Consider the following 18619-nt stretch of genomic DNA (forward strand, 5'->3'; position numbering starts at 1 on the left):
CTACTTTATACCTGAGTCTAGCACAGTACCTAGGTACCTCCTATGAGATACAACCGCCGAGCCAAAAGTGTATTTCTTATTAGCATAATTGCTATTACATTCTATCTGACACTAGCTAATAACCATCAGGGTGCCGAGATTTAAGATGACAGATCTAAGACGAAGAATACTTTTCAGTACGTGCAGCTACGAGTTCCTGTAGCAGCCTAAGAATTATGCTTTTCTCTACAGAATGCCTAATAGGACTTCCAATAATTTTTCTGCGGGATGGATTCGACACGTTACGCCCCTTTATTAGCCCTCTATTATTCTAACTCTTTCATCATCTTCACTCTTTCACGCTTATCATCCAAAGTGTAAATACTGAGGGAAATTGTTGACGCGCAACATAGGTAGGCTCGTATATAAATTTCAAGTTACACATGATACCATGTAGGCCTAACATCGAAAGCCCCAAAATACGCAATTGGACCTTGGCGTAACTATATGCTGTAAAATAGGGGCGTATGGAACCCGAGAGAGTTATACAAAAGTCAGCTGAACTAATGTGCTAGCCTAGTATGACTAGTATCTCACGGCCAACTAACAAGAAAAGTACAAGATATCCCTGATATGCGAGTTGTTAGCAGAGGGAATCACCCTAGGCAGAAGTGAGCGGTGAATACGCCTCCCAAGACTAAGAATGTAGAGGTCGAATTGGCTGATATATGGACCATGATATGCTTAGATTAGAAGGTAAGCTTAGGTAGTTTTCCTCCCATGAGCTCGGATACGTCGGCCCAACCTGAACAGGTAACTAACAAGTTAGATGCTATTTCGATAAAGAAGCTATGCCCTCCAGAGTATTCAAACCCTCTCGCAAGCCCGTAGTATAGCCGAAAGACGTACGCGGGTAGTGAAGTCCCTAGCTAGTGCTTATGTGTAAGTGAGAACACTGATATCGCTATCATTTTCATGTAGGTATTTGGAATGGCGTTGCAAGTGAAGAAGCTTGAAGTCTGCTTGTTTTCTAGAGAAAAATCCAGGAATAAACTCGCAGCTTTCTCCCTTCCGCCCTCCCTCTCCCCAAACGTGACATGAGTATATATTACGATTTTGCTGGTCTGTTGTTGAAATTACCCGATTCCAGACAGGATACCATCATCTAGCCCTTGTTAAATAACATACAGGCCGGAGAATTACCGATTTCAACGTGAACCGAGATTCTGAGTACGATTAGCGGCTTCGAGAAGAGTTGAGCCACATAAGGTGTTGGTTCCTCCGGCGTAAGCATAAGCTGAATCCAGCTCAGGTTGATAGAACTAATCCAAAGACGGTCACTATCGCATAACGGTGTCAAGTTTGTGTAACAACAGCGATTACGACTCGGTTAGACCGCGGCGGGTTGGCGCTTTTTATATTTCGCTTTGTATACCAACAGCTTATTCGTAGGATATACAGTATAATAGCTCATGTCCGTTTTTAAGGCTGAAGTAAGAGGTACGTCTTATTGACATTATTTGTTTTGCCTGATTATAGCGACGCTTCCTAGGAAGATACAATTATCTACCATTGTGTAAAGATGAAGTTCTAAAAATACAAATTATAATAAGGTTGGTAGTTGGTGGCAGCAACAAGATTTATTAGCCGAGCTACCTAACTCAAGCTCAACAGCTTAAATAGGACAGTTCTGTCTTACGGCTCGTAGCTCGTTGATGTAACCTTAGGTACCTAGTCCGTTTAGCCGCTGACCTGAATAAGAATAAGATCTCACTGAGGTGACACGAAGAACCGCATCATTGGTTTGTTGCACGGTGGCGTATGATAGAATATGTGTTTCCGCCGGGCGATATTTGTGATGCGTTTTCTTGGCTAACCAAGCCGAGACGAGAGGGTGTCGTGTTACCACATTTACCAAACCTCCCCTCTCTCTTCCCCCCCCATATCACCCTACTGCGACCGCTCCCGCTCAAATACCACCGCGGCACATTGCACGTGTGACTCGGAAGCGGAATAGGGGAGCGAATAGGGTGTTATTTACGAGATCTAATGACGGTATGGCAAGAAGCATGTGGTCGATTTGAGTTCGAACTACCTTTCTTCTAAGGAACGCATCCTAGGTGAATTTAATTCCAGTTGGACAACTCATCCGAGAGAATGAGTTGTTGGACGAGAATAATTATTGTTTTGGGGGGGGGTGGTGCCGGCAGGGAAACCTGTATTAGGATAGGTATCGCGCTGATTTCTTATACCCATTAGATAGATAGAGCTTTTAATCGACATGACCTTTAACCGTTTCCAGTCTCTCTCGCCTCGTTTAGAATAAATCCAACAAATAGGGATTGGGGATTCGTCTGGCCGCCCTATCAATAGTAATGAAACAGTGGCTCTGCTGGCCTTTTGTATGCGTCTTCCACCCAAACCGTTCCACATCACCCGGAGTAAATTGCCAGTACCTCAGTGGGGGGCGGCGTACTATTTTGAATGGCAGCTCCTCGTGGGCGTCGAGATTTTGCATGTTAGGAGTATGCGTCCTGATAGGTAGCGAGGGCGGTAGTTCTACGGTAAACTTTCCTAACACCTCGAGGTTTTTGAGTTGTGCGGTGACGCCCCGCTCAGGAATCTTCCGCCACGGGCCGTGATCGTAGATGTCTAAGGATATGCGCAGGTCGTGCAGACATGAGATACGTTCTAGCGCTTCCCACAACTCTCGGACTCTGCTCTTAGGTCTATCCACGATGAACGGGGCATATTCGTAGAAGGGAAGACTGAGTGATAGATCAAGGTGGCGGATATGTGTGATATATGGCGATGGGTTACAGGTGAAAAACCTGTGCGCCGAGAAAAAGTCGTTGAAGATGAACTGGTGCGATTCGAGTATGGATTCCATAACCTCAGGTAACCTATAAGTAGGGCGGGTTAGTTTAATGACGTCGAGTCCGAATGTAGTAGGAGTAGGTGTGGTACGGGAGTAAGCGTGCATGGGGTTCGTCTGAGACATACATTCGTTTACAAACGAGCATCATGGACATGAAGTTTGTCCCATCTACGGACTTTTGTGTACCGTACTGGACTCTTTCCTCGCATCTCCAATGACGGCCGCCCCAAGTCGATGCCAGCCGCTGTTGCCACATTACTAGATCTCCCTTTCCGGAGTTGTGAACTATGTCCACTAGGTGCAATAAATTGTTAGCTATTGTAATGAAACTCTCATCTCTCGGTGCCGTGAAAAAGGGGTAGGCTCTGGGTGAAATACACATACTATTTTTCTGGATGAGATCTAGATCCTCGTCGTCCTCATACATGACACATCTCATGTTAATCCAGTGGCCATCTACGAAGTGGATGTGTCGTCCCCGTAGCGTATGATATTTGTGGTCATGAGGCTCACTCCAGACAAGCTCGTATATCATCCGCCTTATCTCAATAGGTAAGTTGCGGAAGAACGGGCTCTCGAGCTGAAGATCAAGTTTGGGGCCGACATCATCCTCGATTGTTGTGGCCGATGTATTCCTCAATTTCTTGTATTCGTATTCAGAAGATGGGCTGCTCAATCTCCTTCTTCTCTTTAGGTTTGAACGGAAGAAGGATTTGACTTTCGACTGGATGCCAACAGCCATCTTGACTAAGTGTCACACAAGTACTAGGTGGGTACCTAGGTAGGCAGTGAGAGACGAGGGAAGGAATGTGAAATACGCCGTTGTGTAAAATTTCGGGGGATATGAGTGCCTCTAAATACAAGTACGCGTGTGGTAGGTATGGGGCACGGTCACAAGCAAGCAAGCAAGCAAGCGAGCGAGCAAACAAGGAAACAGATATCATCAGTATGCACCGAAGAGGCGTCTATCATCGCACTTCAGTTGTGTTAAGAGTCTAATACATGTTACGTCCATGTCACCGCCCAGACGAGAATGACATGTCTTACGACATGATAACGACAAGTAGACTAAGCCACCAGTAAGAAAAGCAGACTAGACCATCGTGACTAAGTTGGCTTTAAACGCTCGAGGTGCATTCGTGTGGAATGTCATGCCAAAAGCTGTGCTTCATCAAGGTTGTCCGCAGAGATGATGGGGACTTCCACCGCCCCGTCTTGATTGGTAGTTTGGAAGCAACTTCTTCATACAAGTTTATACAAGTTGAAGTTGTACAGCGTACGTCTTCAAAGGTTGCTACAGTAGTGTTGCCACGAGGGTGGTAACCAATCAGCGTGAGACTTATACCCGATCTGAGCTAATAGCACCCAATGAGGAAGAAGAGTTCTTCGAGGATCGCCCAACCTTAATGGTAAGGCTATGTATCAAGGTACGTAGGTGGCCAGGGTAAGCCGACCCCTGACCGGCCGTGCGTTAGGTAGAAGGTTGGTAGAGTAGCAGCAGAAAGATGCCGGCCGGCATTCCCGACCCAGATTTTTATTAGTATTATTTTTACATTCTCACACATCACCGCCTGTGATCAAAAGTCAAGGAGTCAACCGTTTCCGGTCAGTCATATCCTGATCACAAGAATAAGCCCTATCGCCCGATGCTATTGGGGATCCTGTAGGATGACTCTTTTCTGGACTTCCAGGTGATCTGACGCACTGTACATTGCGTGGCTGTAGCCGGCGAATGGAGCAGAACGTTGGGCGGATTCGAAACCCTTCAGGCCACACCTCTTGAAGAAAAAGGAGGGTATGGGTATGGGTATGAGTATGGCATGTCTCAACTCTAAAATGCCACCGCTAATGTGCTGAATGGAATGGACAGCAGGGTACTAATAGGTATCTAGAAAGGTCCTTATCGAAGTCGTTGGACGCCTCTCATCTCTTCATACTGCTTTTTACCCCACGTTCTTTTCCCCCTTTTAGCTCGGCCAGCATATCGAATAAGAGCGTAAGCTAAGCCATGGTCGCACTATTTCACCATTTGAAATGCTTGTCGACATCATTTACCAACTTAGCTTTGCTATATTCTTAGTCTAACAACCATGCCTGCCTACCTGCCTGTCTCTTTTCGCCGGTCGTAGTAGTACAACGTCCTAGTCGCTCAACATATACCTCGCATAGCCGAACACTCAATGTTTTTCGTCGGATAGCGATAGGATCAATCAAGATTTATCTCAGAGATTACCTTGGTTAACCCACTTATAACAAGTACAGACGGAGTCGATGCGATGCAATGCAATGCAAGCCCGTCAATCCCGAACAGCTGGCGAACCATGAAACTTTGAATTCCGGTAGCCATGTAGCACGAGTATTTTTATAGATTGTCTTGGGCATTGCCTATCTTTTCTTCTTCCCGATCGAAATAAAAGTACTAGACCATATTAATCGGATAGTTCCCTTTCGCGCAGCATATATTTTGACCGTCCCGTTCGAACTCCCCTGACATTATTTGTGTTTTACTTATAACCCCTATATAATCCAGTACTAAGACGCCATCCATAAGTTCGGTAAACTACTGTCATAACTCAATCTGGTCCGCAATAGGTACGATCAAGAAAAATAGAGTTAGCGAGCAGAGCTAATATTGACGTGCGTTGTGGCCTCAAATCCCTTGGTGGTGGTGATGGTGGTGGTGGTGTCGTCCTCATTCAGTAAGCGGCGTCTTTGGAGGGGCTTTACCCGTTTGCCCTCGGCGATAACCTGCAGTTTGATCGAACGTGACTAGCTGTAGAACTCCTAGTCTTCTCTCTGTTATTAAAAAAAGAAGGAAAAAAAAAGCAAAAATCCATCACCATACCGGATACCGGCGGGTTCGTCTAAGTTGGTCGAATTAGAGAGAGATATTTTATCAGTTCCAACAATGTTAGTCCTTCGAGTTCTTCTTCTCTGAACGGGGGTGGCACGAGCGTGGGAGTGGGAGGACCAACAAGAGACAAGAGGGTCATCAGCACTAATGCGCGAGATCGACTGGGGAAGTCATGGCGAAATCTGTTGGCGTATTTGACGAGACCTTACGTGCGTGCCATGATTACGTGCTTAATGCTGTGAAATCGCCAAACTAGATCCTGTTTTGGACCTCTTCCATCTGATATGGATTAGCACATTACCCAAATATGGCAAGGCTTTAGTGATTATCCCTCTTATTATGTATTAACTTGACGACGGATCAGATAACGGTAGTATTTATTGGATTACCAACTCAGAAATTCCACCAACTTAGCTGTCGACATATCGCTAATGCGCATTTCAGCTAGCCACGGTACGCCAGTTGCATTATCCATGGATGCGGGTTCATCTTGCCTACACACACGTGGGCGTTCCCATGTTTTTTCTGTCAGTTTTTCTCCGTGAAGACGATTTTAAAGCTCTGCAAATAATTACCGCATGAAAAAAGACATGGGCGTCGTGGACTTTTAGTCTATCCATCTACATTCCTCTTCCGTAGGACCGAACTCTTAGAAGAAGCAAAAGCGTTAGCTATCGTTCGGTAGGGAAACCAATAGGAATCAAATCACGTCTCGTATCTATATGATCTACGCTTTGACTGTATAATACGCGTATAATATAAAGGCAGAAGGGGGGAAATAAAAGCCGTCAAGCATCTGATCAGATATGTCAGATATATGTACACACCACCATCTATTTCTCTATGGTTGCCGTGCATTACACATGATATATTTAGGCGACAAGATAGATACCTAACATTCCCTTGCGTAGTCAAATCCTCCCACGTCTACACTTGGCGGAGTAGACCGGTGAAGATGGAGCAGCCTACTAGGTAGGTAAGGGAGGCAGGCAAACATCAATAGCGCCAACAGGCGACGACGCTGTGTTCCTCGGTCGTGTATATCCCGACCAGTAGACTCAGGTAAACATTATGCCTCGCATGATGGCTGGTATAATATGGATCTCGTCAAACATGGCGAGGCATCTTTGTTGAACTCCGCTATCTAGATGAACGGGACGCGGGCGCTTTCCGGCGTAACACTACCTAGGTCCACAACCGATGATGTTGTATTATTTCCTCCTCCCTTGCCTGCCTATCTCCGGGTCGACCCTATACCAGATATACGGTACGTTCAACTTTATGTAAACCTGCCTCTATTCGTCCCAAGCTACTAGGCCTATGGATTTTATATTCAAGTACTGGTTAGGATGGTCCCTCTTTTGTCAAACAAGCTGCGATGAAGTGGCAATTCGGTATACTAACCTGGGATATTGACTAACAATTGGGCTCATTCATCCCTTGGAACGGATATTGGGTTCGGCACCAAAGACGGGTAGAGCACGGGCATATTCTCCAATATGATCAACATCTACCGAATCCATATAACAACACACTGGCCAGGTTTTTGGCTAACCCTACTTTATACTCCTTTTTTCTTAAATTTTAATAAATCACAGCATCATTTCCCCCATTGATTACCTAGGTAGGTACCACGTATGCAACAAGAAGACCAAATCGGGGGAGAATCTTCATTAATTCATTAAGAAGCTACTTACCCTGTCAAGCAGCTATGCACTTGTGTACGCCGTCCTGGTTTAATTATACCCTGTTGCTCACCAGAGCGCAAATCCAACCCGTCCCTATCTCCGAACTGGCAGCGCCTGATCCAAACATTCATGAACCTGAGAATACTTGATTAGCGAATAGCTCGTCTCAAGAGGTTGGGGATAGGCAAATACTCACTTCAGGACCCCAAACTCCTTGGTTTACAAGATATCTGCTCACCCCCTTAATCAATTCTATCTGCTCCTCCGGCCCCAATCCAGTAATGGCCAACTCCATGACGTTTCCAACGTTGACTTTGTGCTGTGCGATAAAAGTTTGGTAGTAGATGAAAGCGAAAAACCCCATAATAAACTGACAGTCCATCCTGTCGGTCATGCCACCGTGACCGGGGATAGAGTCGCCAAAGTCCTTGATCTTGAAAGTACGCTTGAGTCCCGAAGCAAAAAATCCGCCAAAAGGTGCGATCAAGGACGCAAAAGTCGCCAAGAGGATAGCATGGAATTGCATGGGCTCGGTAGTGAAAGAAAAGTTAGTTCCTTCCGGAAGGAAGTATAGATTGGGCAACGTGTACGTGTGCGGAAGAAACACAGGGTTCGGATCACACTCGAGACCGGTGAAGACAGTGGCTCCGAGGTCGTTGACGGGGCAGATAAAGTACTTGGAGCGCATCAGTATATTCGTCAAGAAAACAGCCCAGACGATGGTCATGATCCAGGCGCCAATAAAGCCCTCCACCGTTTTCTTAGGAGAAAGCTTTATCAGCTGCGTCCGACCAAAAGTGATACCGCAGATGTAGGCAAATATATCGTTAGTGATGACGAGAGCCGCGGGTAAGAAGAACCAGATCATGCCCTCGAAGACGTTATTCATGACGAAATGGGCCTGCACGACGATCAAGTATAGCGCCATGTGCGTCCAAGCAAAATTAGTAAACTGAAACTTCAGATGGCCAGCCTTGAGGTTGGCGACGAAGAAGACGAAACCGATGACATATAAGACGAAGCTGATGAAGCGATGATGCGTAGCTAGGGGGAGCAAAACCCTGTCGACTAATACGATATGCTTGAAGTAGTAGATGACAGTTTCTCCGTAGAGGAAATACATGGTAGTAGCAAGCCAATACCAATTCAAACTCTTGGTAGGACGTAGCTGTCGAGCTCGACTGGGGACACTAGCAATCGCAATCACTTCCTTGAAAGAGACGATCTGTACAGCAGTAATGCAGGCGATAATATAGATATGGCCCGAGAAGAGAGCTGCGAAGAAGCCCCCTATCATGACGAATGTCCAGAAGGTTCGCGTGAGGAAATTGGCCTTTTTCTTTTCGTAGTCAGACTGCCCAGGCGCTTTCTGTAGACGATGATAAATACATGTTAGCTCTCGAGGTGTAAAAAGGGTCTTGCCAATAATAACATACTTCGTTGATATCATCTAGATGCGGCGAGCTTTTAGTTTTGACAGGCGAACCTGATCCATCCTCGCTTATTTCGCTGAAGCTTGACCTTCTGCCGTCGGAGGAGACGTGGCCATTGACACCTCGGCTGGGGAAGCGAACACCACGACGGGGTTTCGTCATGGTGGCTATAAACTAGACGTTATGTACGTTTGTACGTAGAAGTGAACGAGACAAGAATCGGCGCCGATTATTAATAGCTTGTAATGATCTCGTTTTTGCGATCGCGACAACAAGTAAGCGAGTATTATTCGGCCGAGCTGACGGAAGGCTTCGTTGATCGAGCTATAAGATCGGTAGGTTGAGGCTCTTGAGCTGAAGAAGGTGATGCCACACAAATAGAGAGTACAGAAAATTTCCGATCTAATAACCTTGTAACAACAGCTTTGGTAGAACAAAGGACGAGGCGTTAAGGGTTGAGGAGTGGGGGGTGGATAATCGGATCGTCGGCTGGTGGAAACTTGAGAAGAGTTCAACAAGATTTGGTTTGTTACTTCAAATATCTCGAGACTTGTGTCGTCGTAGAAAAAAAAAAGAAAAAAGAAAAAAGAAAAAAGAAAAATGAGAAATGAGAAATGAGAAATGATTAGAATAACAGTCAAGTTAATTATGAAGAGAGCTGATTTTTTTTTTTTAAAAAAAAATCCTCTTCTCTCCTTAATGTTGATTCTCGTCGCTGCGGTCTCTATTAAATCCCGAGAATCCGTCTTGTTGAGCGACAGCAAAGTCCACTCTTCTTTTTTTTTTTTTTTTTTTTCGTGATTTTTCTTGATTGGGGCCGCGGTTTTTTCAATGAACGGGCTGAGCCTTAGCATGCACCAGATACCTTTAGGTACGCACTAGATTTGCCTAGTCTGTTAACCTTGGCTTATCTGGTAGCTGGGGCAAGTGCTTTGCTCATACCTTGTACCTATTGTACTTGCCAGGTATGTGCTTGTTATACCTAGGCCGCTAGGCATGCTTGGCTACGTCAAAGCGTGGCTCAGATAATTAAGATGTAAGACGTGTATAGTGCATTCTGAGTGTGGCACATTCGCTGTTTGCAAAAGATGACCCACTCTTAAACCCGAAGTTGTCGTCATCCTGGACCCTTCAGACTTCAGTCCAACTTTATTATCGACTTCACATGCCAATATGTCATTGGATACCTCTCTTTAGGTACCAAAACTTGTTGAATGCATATGCGAGCCATAAACTTCCACTCTGCCGACAACTCTTTTATTCACCACACCTCTTAGCCGCAAATCCACATTGAAGTTTTTGTAAGAGAACCTCAATTATCATCTTGTTATGTCCAAAGCTGCAGATTGTGTATACATCTACTCTACTATTCGACCAGTTATATTAATTTATCTCCAAGTCCATCGTAGCCATCATTATCTTCGGGTACGCACTTTTGCCAGGATATATTGATATATTGATATATTGCCAGATAATATTAAACCATCGCTGACGGTTAGTTACCTAGTATGTGCTTCCAGACATTAGTGCCAAATAAGACATCTTTGAACAAGTAAGTCGGGCAGGGCTTCTACACCGGCATCCTATATCCTTGATAATCGATACCCAACACGTTTTTGGGCCTTCCAAACATATTTCGAACCAGGAGCACCCGAATTAGTGTCTTAAAACAGTAGAATGAGCCGCATTGATGACACGGTCCTGGTACGTTCATAGGCTAAGTGGCTAGCATTCCTCAAAGGCGCGACCAGAATCCTCACCCCCCAAAGAACCGACCTAGCTCTTCACCTTCTTCTGGTGTTACTGCTAGTTCCAATAGCTCGTGCGCAAGCTCTGCCGTTTCCTCTGATACCAAATCTTCTGAAAAGTTGAGTCGTCCTAAGCTGAGTAGATACTTCTGCGATACGCCTGGTGGCTTAGCTAGTTTCCCCGACACGTTCACCAAATCTGCAGTTAGGGGATTTGTAATAATCGTGTGTAGTAGCAACACGGTGCGTGCCACCATTGTCTGCAATTCCTTTTGCGAGTCGTCGTCCGAAGATTCATAACGCATATCTCCATCGTACAGCTCGTCTATACACGAAGAGAGCAAGGTGACTAGGCGTGGTATAGCGTAGTCGTTGATGGCCAACTGCGCCAGTCCGAACGGAGACCTCGCGAAGGCGGCTAGCGTTCGAAGCACTGCGTTCCTAACGACTCGTTGCTTGTACTGGTCGATTTTCCAACGCGGTTTCTCCACGAGCTGATGCGAAATGCGCTCGATCAACGCGCCTGCCACGACTTCTACTGTCCTATCAGGGCTGATAGGTCCGATGCTGTCCGGGAACACCGATGTGCACAACCATCTCAGTATGGTAAGGTAGTCCTCTACGGGATGCTTTTGACTTAGATGTAAGAGGACGAATTCCACTTGCACCTGACTCCAAAAATCGACTGCGGGGTCCGTAATACCGTCGACGGGCGGCGAAGCCGCGCAGCCTAAAGCGGTCAGATATAACAAAGAAAGGATCTCTGTGGTCGAAATATTCCTGTTAAAATTTTTCCATGCCTCTTCGAGTGGATCACCGGGACCCTCGTGATAAAATCTAGGGATCCCTACCTCAAAACACGAGTCCATAGCAACTGGAAGAAGGGAGGGTGCGATATACGGAGCAACAGCTACAGTGTATAGTTGCACGGTTAGATATATCAACGACACAAGCTGCATTATGGGCTCCAGCTGTAAAGGTGGTCAACCAGTGCATTCTATTATATTCCCATCGGAAGAAATCAGGACACTCACAATGCCCTCTTTATGACAGCTTCGCCACAGTTCAATAACCTGCTCGCAGAACTCAGTCGGGAGGCGCATAGGATCCTGAGGATCTCCGATAACCGCCAATTTCTGGAAGAGGATAGAAGCAAGGCTTTCTGTAGGCCTCGACGGAAGCCGATAATTAGCAAGGGACTCGAAAGCTAGTGGACCGCCGCGGGTATAACTGTGACTAAGTATCACCTTCATATACTGGTAGTTGTTAGTATTTGATAGAGATCATATATTGGTTACCCAGGTAGTTGCGGAGGTAACATACATCGAATGAAGCGGCCTTGGGCGTTCTATTTACGGTTATGACTTGGGTATTATTGGTATCGTTTGCGTTAGTATCATCCAACATAACAGCATCTTCCGAGTGCGTTTCTAGCGCTCCGATAGGACTATCGGCAGCTAGTCTTTTCCTTTTTCCTTTTGTTGGTGTTCTCGCCAGTCTCGCAGGAGGCTCGACCATAGCGCCTGCTACAGCGCCGGTATTTCTACCACGCCGTCCCTTGCTAGGGCTACCAGCCATCTCGACATCTTCGAACCCGTCAGCAATACCCCTCGACTTGGCTATAGTATTCTTCTTAGGCGTCGCTGGTCCATCTTTCCGCTTAGCGCGATCTAGTTCGCCTTTGAGATCTCGTCTTGTAAATTCGAGCTCCGTAGAAGCGGCTTGTTGTGCTGCCTTGGCAGCTTCGAGAGCCTTCTCATGCTTTGCTACCTGCTCCGCTGCCTGTTTTTTGATTGTTTGAAGCTCTCGTTCGTAATCCTCTCGTGTTTTCTCCAGTCGTTTCCGGACAATGCCTATCTCTCCATCTTTGGTTGTAAGCCGTGTTTTTAGATCTAATATCTGAGCCTGTAAGGCGGAAATTTCGTGATTCGATGGGATATTCGGTCTTTGAGCTTGCGAGGCTTGGTACCTCTGAGGGATAGAAGGGGTTGGTCGAGGCAAAGGAGGCGGTGGGCGGATTTGACTATAAGATGGAGGTGGAGCACGAGAAATAGACTGTTGCTGCTGGGGTTGGCGGGAGCTGGTAGGAGCTGGTAGTGGATTTCGAGAGGGCGCTTGGGCAGTCTCGGGACGAAAGCGACTAGCTGGGACGGGTACTGGACCACCCCATTGTTGCTGATATTGTTGCTGGTATTGCTGTTGAGGAACTATCCTCGACGGTAGTTCGGTCGTTTCTTCTGGGAGGATGGGATTTCCGCGTAGCTCGTCCTGTACGACGGCATCATCGAGATCATCATCTTCGAAATCGTCAACGAATTGGGTCTGAGATTGGGACTCTTGGTATTTCTTCTGGGCTTGGGTGAATTGAATCGCATTATTTTCGAGTTCTTGTAGGACGTTCGGATTGAGGGTGTCGAAATCATCGTCGGAAAATTCGTCCATGGCGACTCGGAGAGTCAGAGATGGCTATATATAAGCCCATTGGCGAAATCTTGAAGCTTGTGTGTAGTATTATTTATTATTCCATTGAAATCTAAGAATCGGGGAATGCCATTGACGTGAATCGTTTTATCTTGTCAAAGGGAGAATGGGAGAATAAGTAGAATTGGTTATCTTCTTTCTTATTTCTTATTTCTTGGGCATGTTTATCTTGGGTTATTTATCTTATCGACTTTCAATTCGTTTCAATTCGTTACGAAGTAACTTGGATCGCGTAAGCGTGCAGGCGCGTTAAGTGGTGGATACCCACCAACCCACCATATTTTATATGTGCGTCAGAAGGTACCTGCATCATACTGGGGCATGTGCTAGCCATACCTACCTAGGTACCTTATATAAACTTCACGCGCCCGATCTTTAGCCGAGTTTACCCCACTTAACTAGAATGGTTTTAGCCGCATAGAACTAGTCCACTTTTAGAACTATACCAACCAATAGAACGGTTTTAAGCTTTTAGAACGGTCTTTTTTTGAAAAAAAAAAAGGTACAAAAAGGATGTACCTTCAAAAACTCTAAAATCCAGCCAATCAGAGGCCTCAAAACTAACAAACGTTCTACCCCACCCAACCATTCTACGGATAGAACCATTCTACAAAACCCGCCTCTGCCGCTATGGTACCTACCTGAAGAGTTTCAACGTCAGAGGACGTATTAACGGGGCCTATGAATGCTCTCTGAGCTGGGTCATAACCAGGTGACGCAGGGGTCGGTGGTACGCCGTAGCCATAACCTGATGCGGGATGCTGAGGTTGCGGCCATTGCGGAGCGCCCGGCTATATAAATGTTAGTGACTTATAATAGCTTGATGAAGATCCAACCTTATACTTACAGGGCCTCCGTATTGTTGTGGTTGCGAAGGATAAGGGGCCGGCGCTTGTGAATATGCATATGCATTGGGAGGAGGACTTTGCTGGGGACCGGGAGCCCATTGTCCATTTGTAACTGGTTGTTGTCCGTATTGCCCCTGTTGCGGTTGCTGAGGCGGGTAAGGCTGACTTTGATACTGTCCCGGCTGAAACGGGTATTGTCCCGGGGCCTGAGGCGGGCCCGGCGGATACTGCTGTGGTTGGCATTGATATTGGTTAGCCTGAGGCGGACCTTGAGGGGGACCCTGAGGGGCGTTATAAGCAGAATAGGGCTGCTGCTGGTAATGGGGCTGTCCAGGAGCAGCCGACCCGGCGGGACCGGCAGGAGGGTAATATGAAGTTCCCGGCGGAGGCTGCTGATATCCTGCTTGAGGCTGTTTCGGCTGGCCTGGAGGAGGTCCACCAGAAGGGGGATATTGATTGTAATATTGCTGATTTGGAGGATTCATAATTTTGATAGGTAACAAATATTACGTAGGTATTTTACTTTTCTGGCGGGGTATGGTATTCCTCGGGGTCTTAGAAATATGTCTTGGGACAACGAGGAGTAGTAGATGAAAGGGGAACGAGATAGATATTTATCCTCTCATATGTTCTCAAAGCAATTGGACAGGCTGAAATACCTACCTACCTAGGTTAGTTTTACATTACCACTGACCTCCAAAGGTTTAATATGGCAAGAGGCCTCCAGGAAGATTCGAAATCTTACTGCTTCTTATTGTGCCACCTTGATATCATTCAGCCACATTTCCTCATCCAATAGAGTTGGAGATTGAAAAATTCTTCTAAGGCTACAGCACGATTCTCACATCTGCCAAGACAAAGACTGTTACCACATAGGGAGAAAACCAGCTGATTGTGGTCTAGGGTAGTGTTGCTATTCATCATATCAATTAACTAGCTAGAACCAGAAAGTTGCTGCGACTTCCTAAAGTAATAATAAAATAATATTAGAATCATAAGACTGTGTTAGTTGTTGAGCCTTGTTAAAGTTAAGGTTACTTAGGTTAGGTAGGTAGGTATACTTATAAGTTATAAGACATAGGTATAAGAGTTCAGTTTGAAGTGGAAGAGCAAAGAAAGTTTCATAAGTCTTATCAAAATTAAGGGTAACTCTAAGGTACCTACTAGGTATGCTCGTATTGTACAATATGTTACGTTAGGTACCTACCTATGGGATGTAATGAGTCAGTCCTGATACGCATACTCACCTCGCCCAAGTATGAAAATCCTTGGGCGATAGCCCAGCTCGTAGGTGATTATAACAAGCGCTTCATTCGTGACTTAGCCAAGGATATCGAGAGCGAGACACGTGGGAGCGTGGAAACTGCTCTCCTTGCTTTAATACGAGGACCGCTTGAGCAAGATGCGCGAGTTCTAATCAAGGCTCTTGATCGGGCCGGTACGGACGAAGATGCTCTCATGGATGTTATTCTGTGCCGGTCGAACGCAGATATTCGCGCAATCAGCGCCGAGTACAAGCGAATCAAGGGCAATGAGCTCCTAGTAGATATCAAAGACGACGTGGATGACACGTTATTCCGTCTCTATAGCATGGTGCTATCTGCCACACGTGCCGAAGACGCGGCACCCGTAATCGCTGCGGAGATCGACCACAAATTGACAGAGCTACAGCGGGCCACAGAAGGCACAATCGGCGCCAATGCCATTGCTGTGGCACAGATCTTCACGAATTGTAACGCCGCGCAGCTCCACGCCCTCTGTGAGGCGTACCAGCGGAAGTATCACCGCTCGCTCGAGGAAGTAATCGAAAAAGAGTTCCGTGGCGATATGGAGGACGCGCTGCTCTACGTGTTGGAAAATGCCGTCGACCGAGCACGCTTCGACGCTAGACGGCTAGAGAAGCCTTTATATAGAACGCCGCGCAAGGACCGATTGTTGATCAATAGGGTCGTCAGCCTGTACTGGGACCGACCACGTCAAGAAGCAGCCAAAGCCGCGTACCAGAGATACTCTGCGGCCAGGACCTCGTTGCGTGCTGCTTTCAGAGCCATACTGGGTGGAGACTATGAGGATTTGATGATTGCGTTGATTCGCGAAAGTAACGAGCAGCTACTTAAAGTGTTGTGAAATTTTAGATATTTCCAATTGGTCAATTCTCTCCCTAAAAAAAGTAGGATATTTATGACATGTGCGTTTCGGGTTGCTTGCATGCCTGGGAAGCTGAATACTTTGAAGAGGCTCTGATTTATAAGAGGATAAGTCTCTGATATAATAGTATGAGCATACCTAATATTATAGTCAGATTAGGTACCTAAGTACTTCGTACTTATCCAACTTATCCAGATTCCAACTTAGGTATATAGCACCCACCTAGTCCATAGAATTACCTAACCATCGCTTCCGTATGATGTGAAGTGACATCATCAGTTATGCCAACACAGGTTATGATCCAGGTATTGTGTTATGATTCAGGTAACCAAAGACTCAATATTTCTCTTCGTCATTCCTAATTGGCGACCTAAGGTATTCATTCTTATACTGGAGCTATATAGGATTATATACAATACCTATACCGAAGAGAGAGGAAACAGTAGTCACTCGGAGTATTAGAAATTAAGTCCCTATCAAAAGAAATGTCTCATACGCAGATATGTACCGAGGTACGTATGCCCCATGCAGACGCTCTCAAGCCTAAGTGGGGAATTGCATAAGGTCCTTTAATTGCTTCGTGTATAATAACATTATATAAAGAAATGGAGTTACTTGTTCTAACTTTTAAATATTCTTTTTTTGCTTAAAGCTTTTAATAATAACTATATTAACTAGGTATAATAAAAAGAATTTAAATAAAGTGTTTCATTTTTAATTTATATATTAATTATATTTTAATATTTTAAAAAAAGTTTTTTAAATTATATAATAATAATAATAATAATAATAATAATAATAATAATAATAATAATAATAATAATAATAATAATAATAATAATAATAATAATAATAAATGTAAAATTATTTATAATTTATAATATAATATTTTTTTTATATATATTGTAACGAACTTACACTTAGGTCCGTTAAAGTGTAATGGCAATGGTCTTGATTTTCAGGTAAACAGTAACGATACGGGTCAAGTGTCAATAAAACGTTGAAGTGTTCGTTACGAAGGCTTGGAGTCCTTCCCCTTATATGGGTTAGATATAAGACTTAGATTGATAGTTAAGGAAACTTAAATGAATGACTAGATACATGATGGTTTAAATATACCCGTAGGCTCCCTTATTCGTGTGTGCTTCGTATGGCCTTCGTGGATCTGGTTGATCTAACAGAGCCATCAGATCCAACAATGTTGACGATGCCTTCCGAGGTTTTCCCAATACCTCGTGTATCTGGAACCCCGCTTTCAAGCATCTTAAGCTATTCCCTTCTTGCGTTTGATGTTGGTTCGTAACATATATTTATAAATTATATAAATAATTTAAAATTTTTAAACGATTTAATTATTTTAAATTATAAATATAATAAGTATATAATTTAATATAATTAATACATTTTATTAAATAAATAATTTAAATTAATTTAATATTTAAAAATATAAATATAATATTTTTTATTTATAATATAAAACATTTTAATTTTTTAAATTATATATATATAATATATATATAATTTAAAAAACCCTTTTTAAAATACTAAAATATTAGTACTTTAAGTACTTAATTACTTACTTAAGTGACGTACAAATAATAGTATATATGTGTGGGATGGGTTTAAGGAAAAAAAAGGGTGTGGGGGCCGGAAAGGGGGGAGGAGGGGAAGAGGGGAAGATCGTGAATTCGCGATATGGCTCCACGTGATTTCGTGTTAAATTGGCTCGGGTCCTTTTTGCGATCCGTGCTGCGTGAGACCGAGCCAGGCCCGGTCGGTAAAACCTAGAGAGGCTAGGGTAATCTAGGGTAAAGAAGCGCGCCATTTTTCGAATTTTGCTTTTTCGACTTTCCCGCTTTACTGCTGCTGCTGTGGTTTTCGAGTTTTCGACAGGGGATGAGTAGATCTTTTAATTACTTTTTTTTTTTCCTTTGCTACTTGACCTAGCTGGTTAATTATTATGGATGCTTTCGAGGCAGCAGAATAACTTGCACCAATTGGTATTTTTTTTTGTAAAAAAAGAAAAAAAAAAAAACTTCTGCATTTTTCTTGAAACTATTCAAGTCTTCACGAAGTCCTGAATTTGAAGAGAAAAAAGAGTTTGGCTCCATAGAATTTGCTGCAGGGACAGCGTGTACGTACATAGTACGTTTGTGTATGAGAAAAAAAAGATCTGCTTACGGATCCGTACAAGGTACCTAGACCTTAGATCCAGTGTGTATCTAGGTACCTAACCTAACCTAATCTCTTAATCTAAGCGGTTATTAATGGCTGCGAGACGCTAGGGCCAAGTGTAAATCTATAGAACACTTAGGTACGCTAATGGGAAATCTTAGCGCACATGATCCCCCGACAAAGCCCTGGAGATGCACCTTGGGTGTACCCAGGAACCCCCCAGCAAGAAAAAAAATAGGTGCAGTCGCGCGACTTGACCGCGTAATAAACGGCCAATGACCTCCCGTCATTTCTTCCCCTCCTACAATATTTAGAACCCATTCGATGGTACTTTTTGGATACTTCGCCTGAGGTTTGACTTGTTCCTTACCTTATGTATTTCTCTTG

At 44.5% G+C, this 18619-nt stretch overlaps 5 protein-coding genes across 5 annotated transcripts; 1 reads left to right on the forward strand and 4 right to left on the reverse strand.

Annotated features, from left to right (window-relative positions):
- Positions 1–2138: 2138 nt before the first annotated feature.
- Positions 2139–4061, reverse strand: F4812DRAFT_231431 (uncharacterized protein). Its single transcript, XM_047930541.1, has 3 exons — positions 3242–4061; positions 2983–3151; positions 2139–2882 (listed from the first exon to the last, which is right to left on the reverse strand). Exons 1-3 carry the CDS (start codon positions 3597–3599, stop codon positions 2297–2299), a joined length of 1113 nt encoding a protein of 370 aa, XP_047786113.1. The 5' UTR covers positions 3600–4061; the 3' UTR covers positions 2139–2296.
- Positions 4062–7565: 3504 nt separating this feature from the next.
- Positions 7566–8994, reverse strand: F4812DRAFT_453342 (phosphatidate cytidylyltransferase; the record flags this gene model as incomplete). The annotated part of the gene is made up of 2 exons (XM_047936469.1): positions 7566–8768; positions 8836–8994. The coding sequence occupies 2 exons, from the start codon at positions 8992–8994 to the stop codon at positions 7566–7568; spliced, it is 1362 nt and encodes a 453-aa protein (XP_047786114.1).
- A 1116-nt stretch (positions 8995–10110) lies between these two features.
- F4812DRAFT_445449 (uncharacterized protein) lies at positions 10111–13380 on the reverse strand. The gene is made up of 3 exons (XM_047935572.1): positions 11904–13380; positions 11615–11836; positions 10111–11551 (listed from the first exon to the last, which is right to left on the reverse strand). The coding sequence occupies exons 1-3, from the start codon at positions 13020–13022 to the stop codon at positions 10589–10591; spliced, it is 2304 nt and encodes a 767-aa protein (XP_047786115.1). The 5' UTR covers positions 13023–13380; the 3' UTR covers positions 10111–10588.
- Positions 13381–13651: 271 nt separating this feature from the next.
- On the reverse strand, positions 13652–14394 carry F4812DRAFT_463363 (uncharacterized protein; the record flags this gene model as incomplete). Its single annotated transcript, XM_047938195.1, has 2 exons — positions 13652–13852; positions 13909–14394. 2 exons carry the CDS (start codon positions 14392–14394, stop codon positions 13652–13654), a joined length of 687 nt encoding a protein of 228 aa, XP_047786116.1.
- Positions 14395–15118: 724 nt separating this feature from the next.
- Positions 15119–16036, forward strand: F4812DRAFT_453344 (Annexin; the record flags this gene model as incomplete). Its single annotated transcript, XM_047936470.1, has 1 exon — positions 15119–16036. The coding sequence occupies one exon, from the start codon at positions 15119–15121 to the stop codon at positions 16034–16036; it is 918 nt and encodes a 305-aa protein (XP_047786117.1).
- Positions 16037–18619: the final 2583 nt, after the last annotated feature.

The sequence above is a fragment of the Daldinia caldariorum genome, assembly GCF_022478825.1.
Source record: "Daldinia caldariorum strain CBS 122874 unplaced genomic scaffold F4812scaffold_24, whole genome shotgun sequence".
NCBI lineage: Eukaryota > Fungi > Ascomycota > Sordariomycetes > Xylariales > Hypoxylaceae > Daldinia > Daldinia caldariorum.

Coding starts and splice junctions, on each gene's coding strand:
- F4812DRAFT_231431 (XM_047930541.1), bottom strand. CDS start 3,599: ATGGCTGTTGGCATCCAGTCGAAAGTCAAATCCTTCTTCCGTTCAAAC. Junction 3,152..3,241: donor AGATCTCATCCAGAAAAATA/GTATGTGTATTT, acceptor TATTGCACCTAG/TGGACATAGTTCACAACTCC. Junction 2,883..2,982: donor ATGCTCGTTTGTAAACGAAT/GTATGTCTCAGA, acceptor CCCTACTTATAG/GTTACCTGAGGTTATGGAAT.
- F4812DRAFT_445449 (XM_047935572.1), bottom strand. CDS start 13,022: ATGGACGAATTTTCCGACGATGATTTCGACACCCTCAATCCGAACGTC. Junction 11,837..11,903: donor CCAAGGCCGCTTCATTCGAT/GTATGTTACCTC, acceptor AACAACTACCAG/TATATGAAGGTGATACTTAG. Junction 11,552..11,614: donor GCTGTCATAAAGAGGGCATT/GTGAGTGTCCTG, acceptor CCACCTTTACAG/CTGGAGCCCATAATGCAGCT.